At 40.4% G+C, this 27,078-nt stretch overlaps 1 protein-coding gene across 2 annotated transcripts in view; it reads right to left on the reverse strand.

The window, feature by feature from the left end:
- The window catches only part of RGL1 (ral guanine nucleotide dissociation stimulator like 1), a 229,393-nt gene that overhangs the window by 81,917 nt on the left and 120,398 nt on the right, over positions 1 to 27,078 (reverse strand). For both annotated transcript variants that reach the window (XM_080648603.1, XM_080648604.1), the window contains one exon: positions 3,214 to 3,422. In XM_080648603.1, coding sequence (XP_080504729.1) covers positions 3,214 to 3,422 — 209 coding nt within the window. The remainder of the gene's footprint in view (positions 1 to 3,213; positions 3,423 to 27,078) is intronic.

The following is a 27,078-nucleotide window of genomic DNA, read 5'->3' on the forward strand; positions in this document are numbered from 1 at the left end:
TTAAGTGGTTGTCTACTTGTTTCATAAATTAAACCTTATCTTTTGCAGTAAAATATTAAATTCTCAGGGTGGATCCAGGTTTTGCAGGGTCAGCATATGTAATCTGAGGGGTCCTCTTGAAGAAAAATACAAAATTATGAATATAAATTATGTAGAAGGGGCTGCAAGTGAGGGTCCCTGGAAGGTAAGTACTGGCAGCTTCTCAGCAAATTCACCACCAGGGTGAGAAACAACCAAGCCTTATATATCCATTTCACCCACATGGTGTCCTACAGCCCTGGCATTTTACAGGCATTCGGTACTTGTTGATTCCACTCACCTCAGAAGCAAGGAAAAACATACTATGAGGTTAAATTCAAGGCCAGGCCCTGGCCCATCCAAATGGTTCAAGATAAACTTTAACTCTTCATTCAGTTATACTTTAAATGACTGAATTAAATGGAATTTGAATTCATATTGATTCTGTTATTTAATCATTGTCATCTAGTTAATATTTTAAAAATCCAAAAATGTCTACTATAGAAGAACAAAGAAAATATTTTTTGAAATCATCAAATAAAAGCTGGATGTCCACCAGTCATAGACTAAACACTCCAGTTCCTGTGTGTCTGTCCACTGTTTGTGGTGAGCAGCTGGAATTCACACGCGCTCCCTTACTGACTATGGCCATCCGTAGCCAATAATCAATGGAGTTATCCCAGAAGTAGAAGAGGTCACCCATTCCAAAAAAACTCTTGCAGGAGTTCTGACGGGTTGACCTATTTCCTCCTACTGCCTGCCAACAGTTAGCATACTTCAGCCTTTTTTTAAATATAGAACAGCAAAGAGAAAACTCACATAATTCTTCAGGTTCTATTTATAGGTGAGAGGTATTATACACGCAAACAAGCTATGAAAAAAATGACTCACTAATCCCACAGGTTTATACTCCAGGCTTAGTATTTTAAGTACTGCTATGCCAAAATCTACAGGACTTCCTAAGTCCAGAGTTACCATAACCGGATCAATGCATGATAAGGAGGGATATCTTGTGAATGCTCCTGAATATACAGAACATACGATCCAAATGATTTCACTCTGTATTTATCTATGAGGAAAATATCTTGAGAAAAACCCACTGTTATCAATAATCTTATTTCCATTGGAATAGAACTTGATTATTAAAAGGCCTTTCCTAAAACTGATAGACACAATTGCAGAAAAATATTTAAATGTCTTCATAAAAAGGACTTTAATAAATAACTTTTGAACCCAAAGAAAAATTGGGAAAAATATTTCCAACATATGATAAGCAAAGCACCAATTTTGTTAATATGCAAATAGTTGTAATTAAACGATCAATAATTAGATGACAATAGTCCAAAATAAAAATAAGTAAAGGATATGAAAAGACAGTGCACAGAAAACACAAATGCCCCGTTAAGTATTTTAAAGAATGCTAAACCTCACTCATAAATGTAAGAAACATACGTTTAAAAACAATGAGTCATTTTTCAGTGGACAGGTCATGGTAGAGACAGTTCCAATGGCAGAGGTGGCAAGGGTGTGGAGAAAGTGAGGGAAGGGCCCCCTCCTCTGTGGACAGGAGTGTGGTTGGTGCAGCCGTCTGGAGGGCAGTCTAGCAATATCTTTCACGTTTTAAAGTGCTAAGACATTGTGACCTATCAGTCTCTCTTCCATGAAATTATTCTATGGAATGCTCAAACAGATACTCGGAAGATATATATTCAAAGACACTCTTTACAGCATTGTTTAAAATTTTTTTTAAAAAATTAAAAAACTGGGGAGAGCTTAACTGTCTATCCATAGAAAAATCAGTTCAATAAAAAAGAATATGGTAAATCTACCTACATGTGCTGATTTTGAAATAACAACAGTTTATTTGAGCTTTCAAAATGTCAGCACTGTTCCAATAAGCCCTTTACATATGTTAATTCCCTTAATGAACAAAAAAATCTCCAAGATAACAATAATGAAAAAAAATATTTCAAAGCAGACTGTGTATTATGATTCTATTTTTATCATATTTAAGTGTATAATCTACTAATATATGTAATATCATGTGCATGACACATACCTATATAAATGTGCATATCTGTAAATGTACAAACGCTGCTCCAAAATTTGGGAAAAATACAAAAGCGATGGTGTGCAGTGATCACCCAGGAGCGATGGGACTGGGAAATGGGACTTGGGAAAAAGGAAATTTTTACTTCTTACTTTTATAATTTTCTGATTGTTCGAACTTTTCACTAGGTACATGGATTACTTCTACTTTTGAAATATTAATGTGTATTATCTGCCTAATTAGATTAGGGTCTGTCTTAATTTTTTTCTTTCTACTTCTATATATTTTTAAAACCTAATGGAAGTTATTTGGGGAAAGGTAGCCATGAGGAAACATTCGTGTGTGTTTTTTATACCTTCCTATAGTGTAAGAATGTTTAACATGAGGAAATATTACTGTCAACTTTTTAAACCTAGTTAAAAATCAGGATTCAACAACTCCAACAAAAACATCCTATCTCATTTCCTTTCTTATACAGGAAACCCTAGAATATAAGGGTTTGGATGAGAACTCTCAGGATTCTAAAACAATTGTCTGGCTTATTTTTTAAAAGACAAAGTTTAATTAGAAGTAAAGGGGGAAATATAATCATCGGTGTGTGAGTTACAATGTACACTTCTCTACTAGATGTGACGTGTGACTTAACATAAATCAGGGATGACATTTATGTGCAGGTCCATAAAGCAGCCGATGCACAGTGGTTACTGGTAGTTATTATCATCATCATTTTTACAGCCACAATTCATGAGCTGCTTCCTATAGATTTAACACTGAGCTCCATACTTCACACATATTAGCATACTTAAATCTCACAACCCAATAAAATTTCCAGTTACTTACTGGAATTATATGAAATGATAAAAACATGGAAAAACTTTTAGGGTGCCAAATAGTAAGTGAACTCTATAAACAATCAAGTCTAGATTCAGAGCAAGTCCTCCTATAGATTTTTTATGAGATATCTTCATCACAAATAGACCATAAAGTGGCTCCTGAATAATCTCCATGCCATTTGTTCCACCCCTTCCAGTTAATCCTTTCTCATACATGTCACTCAGCACCAACTGCAGGTGATTCAGAACCTCATCCCTCACTCTGCACAGTCCTACATTTCCGTCGCCTCTCACCCGCCTTCTGATCCTTACCTGTCCAGCAGTAGTTCCAACACTTCTTTGGTGGAGGCAAAGCCTCTGTACGTTGACAGGAAGATGCTGATATAGGTGAAGTCATTGTCCCCGAAAGCTGTCAGCAGGTTCTCCACCAGCTTCTCCAAGGTGCCAGCTTTTATGGTCCTGATCTTACAGGTCTCATACTGGCTGACGGTATGTCCTGGAGGGAGCTGGTCCCCTTCCACCTGTACAATAAATGCAGGGTTGTTAGTAGGAGAAATAACACTGTAAAGGAAAACTTTAATAGCTGAAGAGCTGAATCAGAGCCAGTCATGCTTTCCCTTGCTCTTATTTAATTTCCCTGCAAGCCATGTAAGGCCATCCCCTCACCTGTGGGTGTAGTAAAGTAGAGGGGCTGGTGGTGGTGGTGGTGGTGGTGGTGTGTGTTTCCTTCCTCTCCAAAAGTAGAGGTATTACTTCATCATGGTTACATCTGCTTCTATTTACTATCCTATCAAGAACTAGGTTACTGACATATCTTGTCAAGGATGTTCTCAATAACCCCAGGAGCAAGTTTAGCAAATGGTATCAATCATTTCCTTTGTATTGTTCCATGGTAAGTGTTCAAACTCATCCTTTGTAAAAAATAAATAAATAAATAAATAAATAAATAAATAAATAAATAAATAAATATATTTCTATTGATTTCAGAGAGAATCATTCATTGGCTGCCTCCTGCATGCCCCACAATGGGAACAGAGCCAGCAACCTGGGCATGTGCCCTGACCAGGAATCAAACCCTGACCTCTTAGTTCATAGGTTGACGCTCAACCACTGAGCCACGCTTGGCTGGGTTGTAAAAAAATTTTTTATTGCAGTTTGCATTCAATGCTATTTTGTATTCGTTTCAGGTGTACAAAGTGTTCCCCTCCAATAATGCAAGTGACCACCTGGCACCATACATAGTTATTACAATATTATTAACTATATTCCCTGTTCTTTACCTTAAATCCCCATCCTATTTTGTGATGACCAATCAGTACTTCTTAATCCCATTATCTTATTTCACTCACCCCTAAACCCCTCCCCTCTGGCCTCCTCAGTATAGTTTGTTCTCTGCATCTATAAGGCTGTTCAATCTCCTTCTTAAAGACATTACCCACAGTGGTGAGCTGGAGCCAACTCATAATGGCTTTGGACAGCTGATTACTAAATTGTAAGCCAGTTGACATCATGCTGATAACTTGAGAAATCAGCCATGGCAGGCATATGTTCTCCATGGAAATCTATGGAGATCTGACCATGATCTGATGTTCTTCAGTCCATGGAAGGCAATTACTTTCTGATTTAATATCATCAGCAATCAACATAGTTGACTAAGAAGTGGCCATACCAAGCAGCCCTGGGCTGATCTCTGGGGAGTAATGAAAAGGGTGGGGAGTATGGCACCTTCCTTCTGGAGACTTGCATTGCACAAGAGAATAAATCTGTTCATGAGAAGTAACTGTCACATGAAAATGAAACTTTGAATAATACTAGTAGGTGTAACTGCACCTTGGAGACATAAACCCATAATACTAAGAAGTGATTAGTGATAAAATCTGTACAGCTTAAAAACTGAGTATGAAGGAAGATAATTAGGTTAAAGAACAATACAGATATGCCATTCTGCAGTAAATCTGTGCTTATCAAAGTTTACAGAGATGCAGTATTCAGAGCTTAACTTGTCCTTCACAGGTGCTGGGGAAATGACCTACCCAGAGAATCTGTTTCTAAAGCAGGTGATCATTCCATGTGATGCAAAGACTCACCAGGCAATTTCTCTGAATTGTAAGTTTGAATGGTTTTATATCAAATTCTTCTCAATTGAAATATTCAGACGTGAAAATTAAAGATGGGTAGATAACTGGATCTCTAAATGGTGACACGTGCTTACGACGTAGCATGCTTGCTTTTTCTTCATCTGGCCTGTCAGAAGCTAAAGCACTGGAAGGAAACTAGCAGGCGATACTGCTTTCTGTAAAACCAAAGTGGTGGCAATCTCTGCCCGAGGGGTTAGAATAGCTAAGTGTCACCATGTCTAACTGCCAACAGGAATTAATATGAGCACTCCAGCCTATGGACTGGTGACTATTTCTGTATTTAATTTTGGAAGATACTAAGAAGAGGGGTCTGATTCAAGCAAAATACCAAATGTGTCTTTAGGCCTGGGACTCAGATCATGGCCTAGTAACTGTTCTTGATCACTCTGTGTATACTTTCAGAGCAGGCCTAATATTTCCTGTCTGTCTCCCAGGAGCTTCAATTAACATTATCCAGAAGCAATAAGTGAAAAAGATATAGGTTTCAAAGCCTAATTACATTTTTAACTACTTGGTACAGTGGTGCCCTATGTGTATACTATAAAATACTCATTCCAAATCAAAAGGGGCTGAGGTCAAGTCTGGGAGCTACAGAGTTAAAGTCAAGTACACGGCTTTTCTTTAGCATCTCTTAATGTCTTTCATACGCTAACATGTTATGAAACTCCAAGAGAAGGATAAGGCATATGACATACATTTGCAAGTGAACTTCCCTTTATTCTCACAGCATCTTGTAGAATGTTAGAATGAACAAAGTTAGGGAAAACATTAGCTTAATAAGTCACTGGGATGCATTTGAAACTTAATTCACATTTGTCACTTCTCATTTAAAAAGAAGAAAAATGAAGACTAAATATAATGTTAATTTTTATCTTCTATAAAAACTATCTATATAGTTCTTTGACCTCTCTTAATACCAAAGTTTAGGGATATTTTGCGTGTTTTACTTAGTCATTTTGAAAGACCTGGTCAAAATACTTACCAGCCTGATAATATTAAAAAGTGATATTCAAAGAATATACTTCGGTGTCAGATGTCAACAACAAGAAGGAAAGCAAGGGCTTCTCAGTCTGCGGGAATATTCACGCTTTAATTCTACACGCTTCCTTACCTTGTGACAATGTCAGGGTTCCCTTACCAAACAGCTCTGTAATTTGATGATCCTTATTTTACTCATAAGGCAAATTCCAATTTAAAACTAAATCCTTCCTTATTGAAAGTAATAACTATTTAAAAGAACGAATTTTTCACTGAGCATTGATGTGGCCAAAAACTCAAACACAGAGAAAAATGCTTGTCAGAGGACCTGATGAAGTGGGTCCCTTTTCCTGCCAGAAAGCGGACTTGGCAGGAAGCCACGTTCTCCCTTGGGAATGAAATCATGGTGCTCATTAACCCAGTCGCTTCCTTTAAACCCGCCTTTTCCTCTGAAAAAATATGTCAGTGTGTGTGCTGGATCCCCATAAGGCCCTTTTAATGGTTTTTGCGCCTCAGTGTTTGCATCTGTAAATTAGGAAGAACCCTGCTTGAGCTGACAGGATGGCCAATCAAATACTTTGAATATTTTGATCTTAAAAACCCTTCTCTAGCCTGGCCGCTGTGCTCAGTGGCTGAGCGTCAGCCTATGAGCCAGATGCCAGTTCGATTCCCGGTCAGGGCACAGGCCCGGGTTGCAGACTCCATCCCCTGGAGGGGGCGTGCAGGAGGCAGCCGATCATGATTCTCTCTCATCATTGATGTTTCTATCTCTCTCTCCCTTCCTCTCTGAAATCAACAAAAAGATATATATATTTTTTAAATCCTTCTCTAAGGGCGATGAGTGAGCATCAATGACAATGTCATGAACCGAAGTACAGGAATTGCTCTAGTGCCTAAACTTACTCTCCCCCAAATTAACAATGCATGTTAGGGCATCAGGGCACTTGCCCAATGTCACCTTTTGCACATCTGCTCAACACCCTGATATTTACTTGCTACAGCGAGGGGAAGACGAGGTGTTTGAAGATGGGTCCTAATTACCAATGTTCAAATAAAGTACATTTTCAAAATGGAGGACAAAAACTTAAAAATGATCTATCTGCTGGTTCCTGACATTATTTTAAAATAAAATTATACAAAAGTGAAACACGAAAGAAAATATATACTCTGCCTTATGGCCAGACTGGAGAAACTAAAATTTTGATTTCATTTTTGCAGCAAAATATTCATAACCTTTTAAGAGACTTTAGAGCTACATAACCCTTTTAAGAGACTTTAGGATCTTTTTGTTTGTAATATCTCAATACCTTTGAATTCTAGCTTAAAAGAAAAGTGAAGGGGAGGAGGGGCTTGGCAGACAAGTGTTTAATAACCCAGACGTAGAGGCAAGACGGGGAGGGCTGAGCCTGCCCTCTGGGTTAGCACGCTAACAGGAAACAGCTCAATCTGGATTTAATCAGAGACCATCGCTTTACTGACAAGATCATGATACTGAGGCCACAAAAATGTTTCATGACTGTATTTTTGGCCAACCTTTCCGCCATTAGAATTCAGCTCTCCCTAAGAGAATATGTCTGACTCCTAAGGGATAAATATCTAAAACTCTGCCATGGAATTTTCATAATTATCAATTTTGGCATGAGGGAGACAGGAGAAAGAGGATGTGGGAGATGAAATGTGCCATATTTCAACTCTGTTTCCAGTCATGGAGAAACATACTCTTTCATTGTCTAAAACATAAACTGTTAACAAGTTGGGTGTTTCCAATTTGAAAAAAAACCAAGTGTCCTTCAATCAAAAGAATGCATCAGTTATCTGATACTCTATCAGCGGGCGGCCAAATAAACAGCCCGTTAGCCTGGAGGCAGGGTGAAGTCCTCCAGGTCATGCTCAGTCGGCAGCACATCAGCTCCCAGGCACCCTGCCTGAGCAGAGGAGGAGTGAGTACTGTTCCAGTCATTGCTCCCTAAGAAAACCCAACACCCACCTCCAAGGTGTTATAGACTTTAGAAGGTATGCGCTGCGCCTCTCCATTCACCTCAGAGCAACACAGGCACATTTATACTCCCTTTTCAAATGCCTGCAACCACCACTAAGAACACCAAGGAACCACAGGTAGTACAGGAAATGCCATGAGGTGACTCCAAATAAACTCTGGTCATCTATCCATAGTGCCCAAATATGTACAGAATAAATGACCTTGCCGGGCAAAGCAACAGCACGTGTACATAATGGCACACAGCAGTGTCATGCCTAAGCCAGTGCATCTGAATACAGTGAGATATTTACACATGTACCATTCAGAGATGTAAGACATAGTCTACACAAAATGCGGGGGCATGTGACGCCCAGCTCAATTTCTTCTGCACTGTGTGGACTTCTACATCGGATGTGAACTCACTTTTTTTTTTTTTTTTTTTTTTTTTACTAGGTTCGGTCTGCCAGGGCTCCCAGTTAAATTTTAGTTTCAGGTAAATAACTTGGGGTATAAGTATGTCCCAAGCAGTATTTAGAACCTACTCACACAAAATTTTTTTGTTTATCTGAATTTCATATTTAGCTTGGCATTCTGTATTTTTATTTGGTAAGTCTGGCAACCCTATGCTAAGTGCATACAAAGGGTTCACAATGGATCTCTCATTCATTTATTCATCTACGTATTCAACCACACATTAGCTTGACAGTACTATGTGCCAGGCACTGTGCAAGGCAGTACAGATATAAAGGAAAGAGAATGTATTTCAGATACCCAAGTTGTTCCATATGATGGAAGAAAATGACATAAAGATACCATTAAAATGCAACGTGAATAAAATGATAGAGAGATAGGCAGATACCATGGAAGAACCAGGAGGGACCCTGGATAGAGGCTGCATAAGGAAAGGCTTCCTGAGTAGGTGATGCTTGCATTGGATTTAAAGTCAGAGTGGGAGTTAACATGTTGGGAGGGCATAGCAGGCAGGGAGACCAGCACGAAGGCATTAAGAGGAAAAGAGGTGTGAAGCGGGGAATCCTGATTGCAGGAGCAATGTGACAGAGGGAATGTCAGCTTGGTTACAGAGTCAGCAAGATACCACCTGATGAGGGCATCGGAGCAAATCCCAAGGAGCTAGACTCCATTGTCTATAGGTGTAAACATGGCCAGAGAAATCACAGTGTGGACAGATTGGATGGAAGGCTTTAAAATCGAGAGTCAGTAGGAAAGTTGTTGAGACTCCAGATGAGCAACTCCAGATAGGCCTTAACTTGTGCAATGGGATAGAGCAAGTGGCGGGGGCGGGGGGGGGCATATTTAGGGAATATTCAGGAATTGGCAAGACCAGTGGTCGGCAAACTGCGGCTCGCGAGCCGCGGTTTGCCGCTCTGTTGACTAATGAGTTTGCTGACCACTGGGAAAGACTTAGTGATTAAGAGGGTGAAGATGAAGGGAAATAAAAAGTTCAAAATCTTCACCTAATTTCAAGTTGTGGATGACTGGAGAGATAATGGTACCACCCAGAAGAGGCGGGGACAGATTTTTGTGGGGCAGAGGTACTAAATTCCACTTTAGAAGTGTTGGGAGCACCTTTGGGATTTTCCATGGTACAGTCCAATAGGCAGTTATAATCTAAAAGGTGGGGAGAGGGGTCAAAGATGGAAATAGGTAGAAGTTACATCAATGGAAATGGCTTCGCGCTCCCAGGCAGCATGTGAACAGGGTGGCCCCTGGAAGAAGACCAAAATCAAGAGGGTTCCAAGAGGACAGATGTCAAGCACCAGAAGAAGCACCTGTGCATGTGGCAAATGCACACATCACCTGATCTGTGGCGGCATCTCTGGGCAGAGAACCCAGAAGAAATCTTCACCACCAGCTTCATATATATGCCAACATATGGACCTTCCAACTCACTGTGCAAACATACCAAGGTCTAGCCAGCGGTGTGCTGGAGCCAGCTGGTACTGCTTGCAAGACCCAACTGCACACACTCTGTCTCGCTTCCATGTTCAGCGGCATCATGTTGGTATCTTGAATTCAGCCATGGTAGAAATTTACACCATGGAAATCGGCAAATTGGCTATAAATCAGGACTTTTGCTCTGGAGAGCTGATTTCTCAGCACACCATTTCCCAGGGGTCCCGCTCAGATTATGTCAATGGTAAATGCAAGAGAGAACTTCATTCGGGTTGAACACTTTTCTCATTCTGTGTATACTGCAGTGAAGGGATTTGCATTGTCACTATGATATTGATCTTATAGAAGACAGAAAAGTATGTCTCTGAGCTAAGAAAACAGTAGATATGTGATGGAGGGAGAGGTACAGGAGCATGTGCATACAAATGAGTGCGCTTTAAAAACATTACAAGATCCCCAAGAGTTGACTTTGCTTGAAGCCACATGTTAGAATGTAGTCAGGTTTCTATGAAGAATACCCTTCTTCATCCTCAGGAAAATGCCAAAGGGGCTGTAATAACAAGTCACAGCCAGTGTTTTATCACACAGAAATCCCAGCCCTCCACCATCCAGTCTCAGCAGGGGTCCCAGATCACCCCACAGAATCCAGAACCCACCCCCCCGGGGGAAACAGGAAGTTGTGTTTTCCATCTCCTAAAAAATAGTAGTCCTCCTGGCTGTGAATCTGCTCAGCCCAATGTAATCCATAACAGACTCAACCTCCTATGACACAAATCCCTATTTCTGACATTCTGGTCCTCCTTTAAGGATTCCAAAGTCTGTAAGGAAGCAGATTCCAAAATTAAGTGGATTTCAGGGAGTCTGCTGACTACACTTTTCAAATAAAACAATTTCACTTATATACGCTACTCTTCTGCTTGAAACTCAGAATGCTAATGATTAAGATGTTATGAATTAACCTGGGTTCTACTTCCACTTCTGAGACCAACTGACTATGGGACCTAGGGCATTAACTTAAAGTTTCAATGTCTTGGACATCTACTTTATAAAATGAAGAAATCACATGGTATTCTGAAAAGTTCAAGGATTTAGAGTTACATAAGGGGAAAGGTTTGAACTAAAATAGTCACTGTTGCATTTGGCAAATAACATCACAAATCCTTGCATGCAGTTTGGTATCCAGAGTGAACTCGTAAATTTCCCAATCTCTCTCTCTCTCTCTCTCTCTCTCTCTCTCTCTCTCTCTCTCTCTCTCTTTCTCTCAGCCTGAAATGCCCAAGGTCTTCATATCCTGAGGTCCCAGGCTAACAGGTGCCCTGGCTTTCTGGAATCTGTTCTGTTTTGGTGCAGCCCAGCCAACCTCTGTCTGAAAAGGTCAGCAGGGGGGAGTGAGCTTCTGTGTGACCTAATATTCTCGGTGAATGAAGCCTGCTATGAATGGAAGGCTCCCCCACAGCCCAGAAGCTTTCCCAGCCTGCCATAAATCCCACAGACGGTTCATGGGCCTTTATCTCCTGTTGAGATTTCCAGCGTTCTTCACCAGTCCTTGGGGAGTCGAGGGGAGGTGCAGAGCAGGAAGGCAGGGGGTGGCGACTGCCTCATGTTTCCAGACTTAATCTTCAGCTTGATTATTACTCTGCATACCACATAATGGGATCTCTTATCCTCCCCATTTTCCTCTGGGATTGGTTTGGTTATAAACAAAGTAAACATTTACTTCCCCCTATTATTACCACCTATTATTATAATGATTAAGATTAAAAATCAAAGCTCCATTACCAAAATGCCAGTAAAATCATTACTTCCCTGGATTTCAGAATTCCAGTAATGACTGTCCAGACTGTGTCTTTTTCCTCCCAAACTAAATCTTCCCAGTCAATGTGGACTTGTAAATTCAAATGTGAAATTTAACTCGGTATTTCCCACAGAGTCTGGGACACGGGCCTCTGGCGAGGACTCTGTCCCTCAGCGAGACATCTGGCGCAGGTAATATGCCTAGATCGTGGGCTTGTAGAACTGACTACCTATAGAACAAGCAAGGAGCTTTCAAACGTGCTATCAGGTAATCAAATCTAGGACAAAGGAGGAAGAACAACTTAGTTTGAGAACACCATGACAGGAAAAAGAAAACTGAGATGTTCTAAAAAATGACATCAGGTGGGAGAAGGAGAGAGGAGGAGAGAGGGAGCAGTTAGGCCAATAGCTGGGGGTCGGCCAGCAAGCCTGCCCACATTCCTGAGTGTATGCTGGAATTCTGAATTAACTTCTATGTGGCTATTTCTGTGATTATCTAAGAGAAGATAGCCAAGGCTGCTATCCTCAGGAGCCACAGCTTGTGTACACGTGAACTTTCTGGACCGTGGCCCACCCCGAATCTGGAGGAGCAAATACTTCCTTAGGAACTCCTTGCCTAGCCCAGAAGTAGCCACACTTCACCTTCCCCCGCCCTCTAGAGCCAATGGAAATTCCTCCAAAACTACTTCCATCCTTCTCCCGGCTCCTTGAAGTAGAAAAACACTTCACCAATCCAGGGGGCAAGGCTGCCATGGTTTCGCCTTCATGCCCCAGGTCCTTTTCCTTGCTACCAATGGCCCAATAAACCCTTTCTTTTAACAAGACTTTCAGCTGTGGAGGTTAAAATTTTTGTTCCATGGTCTCAGTGAGTGATACAATGACTTAAACTGACTTTTTCTTTTCACGGGGTTTCCTCTTCAATAAGCTGTAAATTAATTCTAAGAAAACCCTTATGCCCTAAAGAAAAAGCAAGAGAGGATTAACACATATTTACTGAGCACTTTAGGGTCAGAACCTCAATCCTACACAATAATCCTCTGGTATAGGAATTATTTTCACTTTCTTTGAAAACACTGAGTTTCGAAGAAATAAGGGCTCTGACCCAAAGTCACCCAGCCAATCAGCACAACTGACCAAGTCAGGATATAAATCCAGCCCTGTCTTCCTATTACAGCGTGTGTGTTAAAGCACAAAGTGACAGTGTGGGGCATTCAATCTCCATCTTGTATACCCAAGACTCTCATTACTTCACGGAACTCAAGAGCCCAGAATCTCCATACTCCACAGGATTGTTGTAAGAAAGAGATAAAGTTAGATAATAGAACTGAAGGCATGTTAAACGGTGATAAGAACTATTCGGGATTCTACAGATAAAAGGAAATATTGTAGGTAACAGATAAAATCCTTCTCTTTTCACTTTCTCCCCGCTACCCCGATTACTTTCACCCAAAGTTCTTACAGCAAATGCTCTCTGGTACTACTGTCCTTCCCACCTCCTGACACTGCCTTACATCTCAAAACCTACAGGCGACAAAGTTGTTTTAATGCTAAACACTCTCTTCGGAAGAAAACAAAAAAAATCCCCTCATTATTAGTTTCTAAAATGAGTAAGTGAAGTAAAAAAAAATGAATGACTTCACCCAAAGGTGCACGACAAGCCAGGAAAACCGTGTCAGTAGCCATCTGAGAAGCTACTGGGTAACAGAGTGCAGGACCCATGTGGAGCACTCATGTTCTGCTCTGGTTTCCTGATTATTATTTAATTTTCCTACCCGCTAAATTTAGAAATCTCTGTAGTCAAGACATAATGGCCTTCTATGTTTAGAAAGAAATGGAAATGAAAGCAAAACAGCCATAATTGATTATGGAATCGCCAAAGTGGCAGGTTTGTAAATGCTGACACGTAACATAAATAAAGGAGAAGGTAGAATATAGAAAGGACTGATAGCTGGCAATTAAAAAAAAAAAAAGATCCAATTTCTCCAAATGCACATCAACTGAAAAAAAAACAACCCAACATTTTGTTCACTAGATTTTAATGTGTCAAAAAAATATGTGTAAAAACATAGGCTTGTCGGTTTCAAAGAAAATATTTATCCTTCTAATAATATGTTCATCATTCCCGTGGCTCATGACCCACTCGATGTCAGTAAAAACAGCATTAAAAGAGCTTCCATTGTGCCAAGACCCCAAAAGAGTTGCTAGGGGAATCTATAAAGGAAATGAAGGATTCATCCTCTTTAAAAACCTAATAGTAGAGATTATAACATGAAGGTGCATTTTTCCATTTACTGGCATGGGAGAAATAAACGCAGGGGCCTCACAGAGAGAACTGCAGAACCAAAGGGGATAAAGACCTTTTGCAACTCTGAGATTCAATGATAAGGAAGGCAGGCAGGAAAAAAATGGTAGTTCAATTGATCATTGTGTACTTGTTAGTGCCTGCTGTGTATCTCAGCAGTGGACCAGAATCACTCTTTTTAATTTGGTTGTTCTTGTTCACTGCTAAATACATTCGAGTGGATTTATTCATTCAACAAATACGGGGTAGGACAAAAGTAGGTTTACAATTGTTTGTATGGAAAATAATAAAATAATTAATAAATAATAATATAAAAATAAACTCTGTGTACTCACAACTGTAAACCTACTTTTGCCCCACTGTGTATAAGGTTGTCATGGATACATCCAAGCTGCTTCGAATTATTTAATTCTTGAAAAGATGATGTTCATAGCAAAAGGGGCAGAGAGTTCCAGGGATACCACAGAAGGCAAGTGCTGACGCATTTCTATAAGATGGGCAATCAGGTGGAAGGGTGATGAGGGCTGAAGTACTCTACACACTAGTCATAGTAGCTTCCCTTCTTGTAGGAAAGCCCATTGAGTTTCATAGGCTACACACAGGAAAGGTCATGTGGTCTTCTTGAAAGCATCACAGGTCATTGGAACGAATGCTAATAATACCTTAGTTTATTACATAGTCCTTTTATCTCAAGCAGTTCAAAGCACTTTTTTTTTTATCATCCTCACAACATCAAGGTGAGCTAAGGAAGGTAAAGGTAATACTGTTCCCAGTTTACAGATGAGGAAACTAAGACTACTGGAGGCCACATAGCTTTGTCTAAGCTTATAGTATTACTTAATCAGCATCCCCTTTATCCCTTTAATAAACTTTACACATCTTTATTTGTAGATGGTCAAGTACAGTATTTCTCAAAGGGAAATCAGTGGAACTTCTCAATTTAGAATCACCTGGGATGCTGGTTAAAATACAGATCCCTGCCCTGGCCAGTATGGCTCAGTGGTTGGAGTGTTGGCATGAGTGCTGAAGGGTTCGGGTTCCATACCTGGGTTGTGGATTTGATCCTTGCCCCCCAGATCTCTATCTATCTCTCTATCTATCCCTCCTTCCCTCTCTCCCTCCGAAGAGCAATGGAAAAATATCCTCAGGTTAAAAAAAAAAAAAAATCCTCAGGTGAGGATTAACAACAACAAAAAATGTAGATCCCTGGCTTTACTCTAGGTCTACTGATCAGAATCTCTGGAACATGGGCTCAGGAATCAGTGGTTTTACTCCAGCATCCCAGACAATTCTCTTGAAAACTGCTTAGTATATTCAAGGAAACAAGTAAATCCCAAAATGTACATTGTTTTAAGTGACATTTTTCACAAAAACAATCTTAAAATATTTTATGTTCAAAAACTCAAACCACTATAACTAAAACATTAGGAACTTTTCTGAACATAGTATTATCCCTACCTAACACAAATATTATGTTAACTGCCAAATCTTTGTCTCCAGTTCTTAACTTTTCTTCTAAATTCTAGATGTGAATTCCCAATTACCACATATCCACCTGGATAATCCATATGGAACTCTAATTCAACATGTATTAAAAAATAAAACACAACTCTTTTTATTCCTCTAAAAATCTCATCCCTTCTCTAGCCTCTGATTTGGTTAATGGTCTGAGTCACAAATTTGCAAATCATCCTTATCCCCATGTTATCTCCCCCTCACCTCCAAAATCCAACCTGAGTTATTCCCCAAATAACCTCTCCCTTCTGTTCTTCTTCCCCAACCTCACTGTCTTGCCTTAATTTAGATCTCATTTTTTAATGGGTGTGTATAGTAAGCACTTAATCTCGCTTCCCTCTAATCTTGCCAAAATGATCTTTCTAAAGCAGAAATCCTACTTTCAGAACAAAATCCAAGTATCTACAAAAAGTAAACATGCCTATCCTATGACTCAGCAATTCCATTCCTAGAAGATATGCATGTGTAGGTCCACCAAAAGACACAGACAGAAACATTTACAGCAGTTTTACTCAGAAGAGCCACACACACGCTCCATAGTACGTTGTAAACATTTGTTTACTTACAGGCATCCTCCACCAGCCTATGAAATCTTTCAAGGCAAAGACTAGTTGTATTTATGTTCATATCTCCAAAAAATTAGCCTAAAACCACATCAACAAGCACTTCATGAATATTGGTTAAATATACGTTTTTAAGAGAAAAATTGGTTTTTTATCTAACAAATCTACCTAATGGCATTCGGTTCCCTATAAAACCTTTACTTGCTTCTTCCAAACTCAGTCAAATTAAAAAATCTGAACATATAAATAAGAAAACTGTGTACACATACAATAAAAGCATGCAATGCTTGACCGCCACTCTTAGCTGGACTGCTAAAGTAAGTACCTTTTAAACTGTGCTTATGGCATCCACAGTGATCTTTAAAAACACAGATCAGTGTTACTCCTCTTCTTAGAAACTCCCACTGGCTTCCTGTAACTCTTGGAATAATGTGCAAACTTCTACCAGGGCCTGCAAGGTCCTTTCTGCTAACTTCCTTGACCTCGTCACCAAAAACCATCTCCATCCGTAAGCCCCAGCCACCAGGGTGGTCAGTTCTTATTTTATTTATTTTTTAAATATTTTTTTATTGCCCTAACTGGTTTGGCTCAGTGGATAGAGCGTTGGCCTGCGGACTCAAGGGTCCCAGGTTCAATTCCCGGTCAAGGGCATGTACCTTGGTTGCGGGCACATACCCAGTAGGGGGTGTGCAGGAGGCAGCTGATTGATGTTTCTCTCTCATCAATGTTTCTAACTCTCTATCCCTCTCCCTTCCTGTCTGTAAAAAATCAATAAAATATATTTTTTTAAATATTTTTTATTGACTTCAGAGAGAAAAGGAGAGGGAGAGAGCGATAGAAACATCAGTGATGAGAGACAACTATTGATCGCTGCCTCCTGCATGCCCAACTGGTGATCGAGCTCATGACCATGGCTTCTACCTTGACCGGGAATCAAACCGTGACCTCCTGGTTCACAGGTTGATGCTCAACCATTGAGCCACGCCAGCCAGGCAAGGGTGGTCAGTTCTTAAAACATGCCAAGCTCATTCACACTGCATGGTCTTTGCATTTGATCCTTCTGCCTAAAAGGTTGCTCAGCCTGATCTTCTCAGGGTAGATCCTCCCCACCCCCCATTCACTTCTTTTGATCAGGTAGTATCTCCTCTGATAACCCCCTTCCCTGGCCATCCCTCTGATGTCACACCACCCACCCCTACCTCCCAGGCCAGATCACCTTATCCAGGTTAACTTATTTAGAGAACTGACTTGTTTGTTTGTTGTTTGTAAACTACACAACAGCAGAGCCCTATCTGGGTTGCTCGCTACTATATCTCTGAGGTTTAGAATAATGTCTAATACACAAGGAGTCTCAATAAATGTTTTTGTAATGAGTGAAAAACAAGTAAATGTTGTAATTAAATTACACATTATTTAAAAGTCTGAACTGAAAGCTTGCTAAACTCCATAGATCTACTGAAAATACAAAACTGTGTCCTCTAAACTGAAAATCTTAGGTAAACAAAGTTAACTGATTAAATCTCTTCACATCAGTTGAGAACTGAAGTGAATTTATTGAAATGACTGTTCTGAGCTGCTTTTGCATCTCAATTTCATACTTGGTTATCATGATTTTTAAAATCACGGGGTTTTTTCCTCCAGAATTCCTTTCCCATCAAGATTGAGATGCTGAATCAAACCACACATAACAAGGGTCTCTCATGCTCTGGAGCTGACATTGCCCTCATTGTTCTATCAGATGCAAATGCCATTGGACCAGTTGCTTGCTTTGCAAACAGAGAGTGGGAATATGCACTTGTTTTGACTTCTTACAACTCCAAGTGGGAGTATCAGAGGACATGAATTCACAACTAATCAACCAGCTACATGATATAAGTGTAAATACATTGCAAGAAGTTTTCTTGGGGGGTGTTGGACTACTAGGAAGCTTCCAGAACTTCCTGCATGAAAGTCACCATATAAAGTAAGGATTTCATTTGAAGCTTTTTAACTTCCCCTTTCTGCCACCCCGGGTTCTAGCCTGGAACACGAGGAACATTGTCTGAGGTCTCTGAATTTATAGTAAGTTTTTATTACGGAAATAAATAAGTGCTCTAATTCCTTATTCTAGAACTCTAAGGGTGATTTCTACCTTATGACAAGGCCAACTTGCTACCTCAGCCACTAAACCTTTCAAGTGGGGGTCTAGAACAGTGTTTCTTTACCACAAATCCCACTTTCATTCATTTATTTATTCAGAAATATTTATTGAGCTTTGACTATGTTCAAGGTGCTACTTTAAGGCACTGCAGGTACAGAAGTGAACACAGACATGGTCCCTGGCCTCATGAAGCCAACATGCAAGCAGAGAAGACAAATATTAAACAGATAATTTAACAGTTAATCATCTAATGACACTAGACATCATTGCTCTCCATTAAAAAAATGCTAAAAGAGAAGATAAGGACATTAGACTTTGTCTTGGTGATTAGGGAAGGTTTCAGTAAGGAAAAACAGAGATCAGAATAATCATAGGTGTTCACCAGGTAAAAGGGAGAGAGTGTATCAAGTGAGAGAACTTCATCTGCAAATGCCCTGAAGAAGGAAGCATAGAGAGATCAGCAAGAAGCTGATGTGGCCACAGGGAGTGAGGCAGAGGAGAGTGGCCAGTGATGAGCTTAGCCAGGAGAAGAATTTTGATCTTTAACTAATATCAATGGGAAACCATTAAAAGATCTTAAATAGGATCAAAGATAACATGGATCTACATGAAGAATGAACTGTAGGGAAGTAAGGAAGGATTCAGTTAGAAGACTACGAGAAAAGGCAAGAGTTTCTCAAAATGTGGACCATGATCCTCCTGCATCGGAATCACTTGGGGTGCTTGTTAAAAGCAGATTCATGCTCAACCTCCAACCTATTAAATCCAAATCCCTGTGACTGGGGAATCCGAATTTAGTCCCAGGATATTTTAATAAACATGAAGGACCAAGAAGCACAGTAACAATACTAAGGGAATTCCAGTGATCATTAAATGAAATAAACCATAGTTAAAGTAATCTGCTGTACTTGGGTACGACTTCTTTCTTCTAAAATTTTGGTGTTACCACTCTCCTCCCCAACCCCCTTCTCCCTTACCTGTAGCAAGGGACCTATTTTACTCTTCTTCCATAGTTATCAGTGATACCAGTTTTATTCAATTCTGAGTAGAAACATTCAGATTGGGAATACTGTTATCTTTTGTTTATGTGGCCCATTCTAATATTCAAAGTTCTTTTATATATACAATCTCATTTGATCCTCACAATAATCCCAATTCACAGATGAGGACACTGAAGGTCACAAGGGGCTGAGTAATTTACCTGGTCACATTATTAGTAATTGACAGAGGCCAGACTCAAGCCAGGACCCCTCAGGTTTCAAAGCCACACTGAAGGAGCAGTGCCAGATGGCTCCTGTGGGTCAGACCCCTGTTTGCTGATTGAAGGTGCCCCATGAACTACCGTCTACCCTTCATTCCACACATGGCAAATAATGAGTGTCTGCTCCATGTCAAGTGCTGTGAATGAATAAAAACTCTCAGGTTCTAGCCCTAGCTGGCTGGGCTCAGTGGATAGAGCGTTGGCCCATGGACTGAAGGGTCCAGAGTTTGATTTCAATCAAGGGCACGTAACTCAGTTGCAGGCTCAATCCATGTGTGGGAGGCAACCAATCCATGTGTCTCTCTCACACCGATGTTTCTCTTTCTCTGTCTCTCCCGCTCCCCACTCCACTGTTTAAAAATCAATGGAAAAATACCCTCGGGTGAGGATTCACAAAAATTAAAAAACAAATAAACAACCTTCTCAGGTTCTAGAGTCAACAGCAAGTCAAAATTCCCTCTATGGGGGTACTGAGAGGGAAAAGACACCATTGTAGGCAAATTAGGACATAGCTGTATGTCATCAAAACTATTTGAAGACAGCCTGGCCGATGTGGCTCAGTGATTGAACGTCGACCAATGAACCAGGACGCCATGGCTCATTTCCTGGTTGGGACACATGCCTGGGTTGCGAGTGATCACCAGTGGGGGGCATGCAGCCGATCAATGATTCTCTCTCATTGATGTTTCTATCTCTCTCTCCCTCTCCCTTCCTCCCTGAAATCAATTTAAAAAATTTAAAAAAAAAACTATTTGAAGACAAATATTTAGATTTTATCTTAACAGGATAGATGTCACAGAACTATGGGAAACTATAACTGTCTTAATCAAACGAAATATAAGCTTCTCTCATCAAAGAGGTGTAATGGCCATGTTGCCAGTAGTAACTGTATGTTTGGATTTTCAAAAATGCGTTCTCCTCTCCTATTAGAAAAAACAAAAAACTGCAACATTTCCCTTTCCAGGAATGTGATTTAATGTAATGGCTCAGCTAATAACCATTAGCTGCTTATTTGGTGCAAACAAAGAGGGCACTGTCTCTGCAAGTGGCACAATGGTCCTGAGTGTGAGACGGATTTAAGTATCTGGTGGAGAGTGACCACTGTATTACGTAACGTGAAGCTGCATGAACACCGAGTACATAGCTCCATCCTGCCTTGTCAATGGTTAGAGTGGGAGGACTTTTCTTTCACATCAGAAAGCGAACTTCAGTCACTTCCATAGCTAATAAGTTTCAAAACCTTAAATTATATTGAGCCAATTCAATTGTGTACACAGCTATTGTGTCCAAAGTAAATAATGAGAGAGGGAGAAAAGAAAAAAAAGCGTCTTCAAGGATCAGAAGGCAAATGTGGAAGAAGGTGGAATTTGTAGAAGGTGGCCAGGCTAGAGCCGAAGAACTATGCCTTGTAGCTGTGTGTTCATTAGGGAAAAAATACAGCATTTTCCAAATTGACCTTTGTGACTTGATGGGCAGCTGGCAGTCATTTAGAAGCACATAATGATTTATTTTGCCAAAAAGGCAAGAGAGGCACAAACAGGCGACTGATGTCACATAAAGCAGCGGTCAGAATGGAAGCAAAACCAACGAGAGAGTTTCTAGTTCAGTCATTTGTAAGTGCAGCCACTATGTATTTCTCTGTAGCCCCAATATCTACCCAGTTCCACACCTTCTGGTCAAAGGTCTTGGAGACAGAAGGAAAGAGTCAATACCTTTAACATTTCCTTCCAGTAGATCTGGAAGGAAGTTGTTCAGGCTGTGAATGAGGTCAAGAAAAAATCAAACTTTTAAGAAACCAGCATATTTAAATCACATCATAGTGACCCTTCCTGGGGAAATATAACGTTCAGCATAGTTATTTCCCAGTATGGAACCCTTTAAACACCAATGTAAGTTTTACCTATATAACAGAAATGTTTCTGAAATGTATTATTTTTTTGTCTTTGGAGTAGAATATCCTGAGCAGGATTTAACCTTCCATTCATAGCTCAGTAGGCCGCCAATGCCACCAGAGACTGTAGTATGTGCCCCAGAGACACTGACATAAATAGCAGTGCTTATTCCCAAACTAGATGATCCCATATACCTATACTTCTCTAGTGCATATGCCTGGTCTTTTTAAAAAAAAATACGTTTTTATTGATTTCAGGCAGGAAGGGAGAGGGAGAGAGAGATAGAAACATCACTGATGAGAGAGAATCATTGATGAGCTGCCTCCTGCACACCCCCTTCTAGGGGTCAAACCCACAACCTGGGCAAATGCCCTGACTGGGAATCGAACCATAATCTCCTGGTTCTTTGGTTGACACTCAACCACTGAGGCATGCTGGCCGGGCCATATGCCTGGTCTTCAATCATTTTCTTACATCCATTTATTCAACAAATATAACTGTGTCTTCTATCTGCTAGATGCTGTTCTAGACAGCAGTGCAGGGGGTGGGGGGGGCGACAAAACGCATGTCCTCATAGAACATACATTCTAATGCAGGAGAGAGGCAGTAAATCAATCAATCAATAACACATAAAAGGGTATGCTAGACAGTGGGGATAGGGCGCTCCAGGGTTAGGGAGGGTGGCAGTTTAAGTGAGTGGTTAGAGAAGGCCTCATTGAGAGGTGACATTTGAACACAGCCTTCCACTGGGAATGTCAGTTTTTGTTATTATGAGTGTGTCTTCCTCTAAAAGCCCCAATCTCTTCAAATTTGCTCCTTCTGCCCAACTATAAACAAAAAAACTCCATTATGACTATATGTAAATAACCAACTTTGCCAGGTATTAGAAATTGACATGGTGTGTATTGAGAATAATGGCCCTTCCCAGGGAGTGAGAGACATTTGGGCTACTCAGAGAACTCATGTATTAACTTCCAGCTTTACTAGTAAACATGCTCTGGAAAACTGAAATAACCAAAAGGGAGAGGTGTTAATGTTAGGGACAGAATTGGAGGAGTATATAGACTAGCTGTAGTTATAAGAAATAGTAATCATACTCTGTTAACCATGATTGTTTTGTTCGCTCAAATATCATTCAACCAGAGGCAGCTCATCAATGATTCTCTCTCATCATTGATGTTTCTACTCTGTCCCCATCTCCCTTCCAGAAAAGAAAGCATATTCTGATCTGGCTGGGAGTTGTACGCCTCGGGACCAGGGAGTTAACCTTGGAATGCGGTCCATTCTCCTTATCTGAGAACTGCCTGTCATGGAAAGATTAACAACCTTGTTGCCAAAACAATGGAGTCCTGGCACCCACTCTTTGCAACCCCCAGCCCACACTGCCTATAATCTATAACCATTTTACCCATATTTATTCCTTTTGCCTACTTTCCCATGTAATCTTTGCAGAACAGATTTTTGTGGATGACCTGCTGCTCTCCCATACTGCTGGCATTATAAACACTCATATATGATTCAACCAAGCCTGCTTAATTGGCTCAAGTAGTCACAGGCAGCCCGGACCCATGGGTTGTCCAGTTTCATTAACTCTACTTGTTTCTTTTACAGTATAGAAGCCTCTAAACATCATAAAACTTTAGCCTCTCAATATTCTGTGACATTGAGCTAGCCTGTTTCTCCCCCTTACCTCCCAAACTACATTTTTTCTGACTTCTAGACTAACTGCCTCTTGCCTCCTAAATTGATATTACCCATGCTTGGCCCCTCAACCCTCTTCCATTTTCATATCATTCATTCTCACTGCGTCATTCACCTATGTGTGAATGCTACCCAAATGTATTCATCTAATTCCAAATCCTGAACTGGAAAACTCCAGCACGCTATGTCTAAAACTGAAATAATCATGTCATCACCCTCCGGCCAGCACCACAAATCAGCTCTTCTTCCCAGAACCACTATTTCTGACACCACTATTCTCTAAGTTCAACTACACCCAAAGTCTTGTAATCATCTTTGACTCCTCCCTCTCACTGTAGAGCAGCCACCAACAGCTATCCATGCTTGCTTTCTTCTAGGTTTTATCTACTCTGTTGATAGGAGAAAATGAAAACAACTATTCCTCCAGACATAATGAGTTATCACTAATGCAAAGTGACTGCTCCAGGATTTAGAGAAACCTTGGAAGAAAGTGATTGTATTCCTTGGAAGTATCAGACATATTATCTCAAATGTGAGGGAAACAATGTTTTTTGAAGTTAGTATAAACCTTCAAGAAAAGGAGAGGGAGAGGGAGAGGATTCAAGAAAGGTCGGACAAATATTTCAAATATGAAATACTAAAGAATTAAGGTGGTTGTATTGGTTTTCCAAATTATCAGAAATAGAATGAAGGCTATATACTTAGGGTAGCATATATCTAAAAACATGGTAACAGGGACATGAATAGTCATAATGAACTGAGACTTGTGAAAATGTTAAAGTCAAGTAAAAGCTTTTTCAGCTGTACTAAGAGCAAGAATGAGGAAGGGAGCGGCTAATAGGCGGAGCAATAGTAACTGATAACGGAGAAAAGAGAACCACTTCACCCCTCTTATGCGTCTATCTTCACTATCAAGAAAAATGATCTTCAAACTGGAAAGGGTAGGACCAACATGGCGAGGAGGAAACTAGAGCCTACGCCAGGGAAGGCGATGATAATAAGAAAGCACTTAGCCCTTTAAGTGATTTCATGTCTCCAGAGCCAGATAAGTAACCTGAAAGGGCATTGCAAGAACCAGCAGATGTGGTCCTAACACTGATGAATGGAATCTTCACAGAAGCCCAGAAGCACTGACGTGTCTCAAGGCTGGCATCAAGAAAACATGCCCGTTTTCAGACAGGAATTAAGGCAGACCGAAAACGATGACTGGTCTGCCTGCCACCCACTGTTGCCCATATCCTGGATGGTTTGTATGCGATGATCACTAGGAGTTATCATGAACTCACTGAGAAAAACGAAATCGTATCATACTAACGTTCCATCCTATTCTGATCCTAGGCAATAATATGGAATGCTACAGACATGAAGTTCATAGATTCAAAAACCATTCCAACTCTCTTCTTAGATCTCTACAGATACAATAAAGCTTTACGAGTTGAATAGTTGTAGCGTTGACTAGATTTGTACCTAAGTCCAATTGACAAGGAATGCTGAATGGGGAAGCAATGTTAGCCATAGGTACTGCTAGGGGTGGGGATGTCTTCAGCCATGTAACAGAGTTTTTGTCTTTGGCCATGTTGATGAAATCACTGTAATAAACGAAGTGGATAATTATGTAGAACCTTATTAAATGGAATTGAAATTCACAGTTCATACACTGACATGCTGAATCAGAATTTCAAATGCTAAAAACACTAGAAAAATAGCTAAGACTAACAAAATTAAATTTAGCAATAATAAATATTTTCTACATTAATTTTTTATATCAACTCTCTAAGTACAGGTTAAATAAGACTTAGTTTTATAACAATTAATATTACGAAAACTGAAAAGACCAAGGAATCTTAGCTGAACATAAATCATGAGTGTAATACATCTGCAAAGAGACCAAATTTAAGCTCCACACATAAACACTCCTCCTCTTAAAAACAACCACATAAAATTGCCACTAGCCAATCATTTTTAACCTACAAATATGATAATCTCATACAGTTCAACCTAATGGCAGATTATATGTGGTGTCACAAGAAAAGTACCAAGCACTCGGAGTTCAGAAGGGAAGTTTGCCACCATTTGGGAAACCAGAGTCGATTCACGGAAAAAGTGACATGAGAACTGGAATTTGAGGAGATTTGGGGAAAGGAGGACATTTCAGACAGAGGTAACAATGGGAAGAAAGATCCTAGGCCTGGGAAGTAGCCTGGTTAGGTTCAAGGGGGGAGTGAGTAAAGGTAAGACACAGGAAATAACACAGACAGGGAGACTGACACTAGACTTTGGAGGAAGGCCCTCAAAGCCACTGTGATAAGCGCTCTAAAATTCTGACAAAGGCCAAAAACCGTATTTGTCACAGAGGAACTCAAATTTGAATAAGTGAGTGGGTGAATGAATGAATGAATGAACGAACTATTAGTGGTAAGTACTGAACAACAAGAGGTCAACATAAACACAGCCCTTCCTTGGAATCCTGATATTTTTCACCTACAAAGAATCTTAAAGATCATTTGGTCTAACTCCCTCAAAAATTCTGGGTGACTACCAACAGGACTGGAAATACTCAAGCAAAATCGAGGAGAAAGGCCGCCTGGCCCTCTGCCAGTTCCTAGGGTAATCTAACTCACCGGGGCCAAATCTCCAAAGAAGATTTCAGTTCAGTAACTGCTAAGTAGTGTGCTTTTGGGCCCTTTCCTGATAAGGAATGCCATCTAAGTCTCCAAGTTTCAGAAACAAATGCTTGGTGGCTTTTGTGGGCAACTGTTGTTTTAAACATCAAGCCGCCCAAGGTATAATTCGAAAGAATCTGGCTCCAGCAGGAAAAGCTGAAGCACTGGTCACATGTTTTACATTTCTGCCTCTTGCCTGCCAGATTTTTTTTTTTTAATTAAGAAAGGAAAAATGGGTCAGCTCAAAAGAATTTTTACAACTGTCAGAATAAATACAAGGCCCATGCAACCCCATAAACTTCATTTTTCAAGCCCTTTCCGCCCCCTCTGTGTGGCTTTAAGTGTCCTTTATTTAGAATCCAGCCAAAGGCCTGAGCCCAGTGACTGCCCCTCCATCTCGCACTGAAAGGACATGTCTTCTGTCAGGAGGGAAGAGGATTGATGTGATCCTAGATTAGATGGCAACCTCTTCTGATTTCAACTGGGCACGGTGGGTATAGGGTTTAAGGGTCAAAGAGAACCCTTGTCTGACCCAGGTTGGCTCCAAGGTCATCAAGAAACCACACTGCTTCTTAGGAAGTATCACCACCCAAGAGATAATTCTGAAGAAGTCTTCAAGATACAGCTAATCAGACAAAAGTCTCTGCTGGGTTCAAGGGACACGTTAATTTTGAGCACACAGGTCCGGACTTCAACACAACTGCAGCCCTCCTTAGCTAACCTTCACTCTGGGGGTCTCCTAAGTAGCCACTGCTTTTAGGATAAGCACCAATGCTCCAGTTCCCTTTCATGCAGCGTCTGTTTTAGGTGAAGAGTTCTTTACAGAAGAGCTTCCACCAACCAGACCTAAAATCTATATGGTGTTCCTGGTACCAGCATGCCCCCTTACGGAGCAGACCAGGCCTCCTGGAATGCGTTAGGTCAGGGGTAAGGAACCCTTTTTCTGCCAAGGGCCATTTGGATATTTATAACATTATTCAAGGGCCATACAAATTACCAACTTAAAAATTAGCTTGTTATATCTGGTCAAACATTTAATTAACTCACCCATAATGCCTTTGCAGGGCCAGATCAAATGATTTCATGGGGGCGGATGTTCCCCACCCTGCATTAGATGAAGCCAAACCACTCTCAAACAGTGACTGTCAAACTTTGTAACCATAATTCGAGTAAAAAGAAACGACACATTTCACTCGTAACTCAGTACTCATGTACTGAGTACTGACTTAAAACAAAAAAGAGTCACAAAAATGCCATTCTGCTATTTTCTAGTCCATTCCATTCCAATTTTGAAATACTGACTTTTGACCTACTGAATTGATTTCAGAACCTACTAAT

Source organism: Plecotus auritus (genome assembly GCF_963455305.1).
Source record: "Plecotus auritus genome assembly, chromosome: 12".
Lineage (NCBI taxonomy): Eukaryota > Metazoa > Chordata > Mammalia > Chiroptera > Vespertilionidae > Plecotus > Plecotus auritus.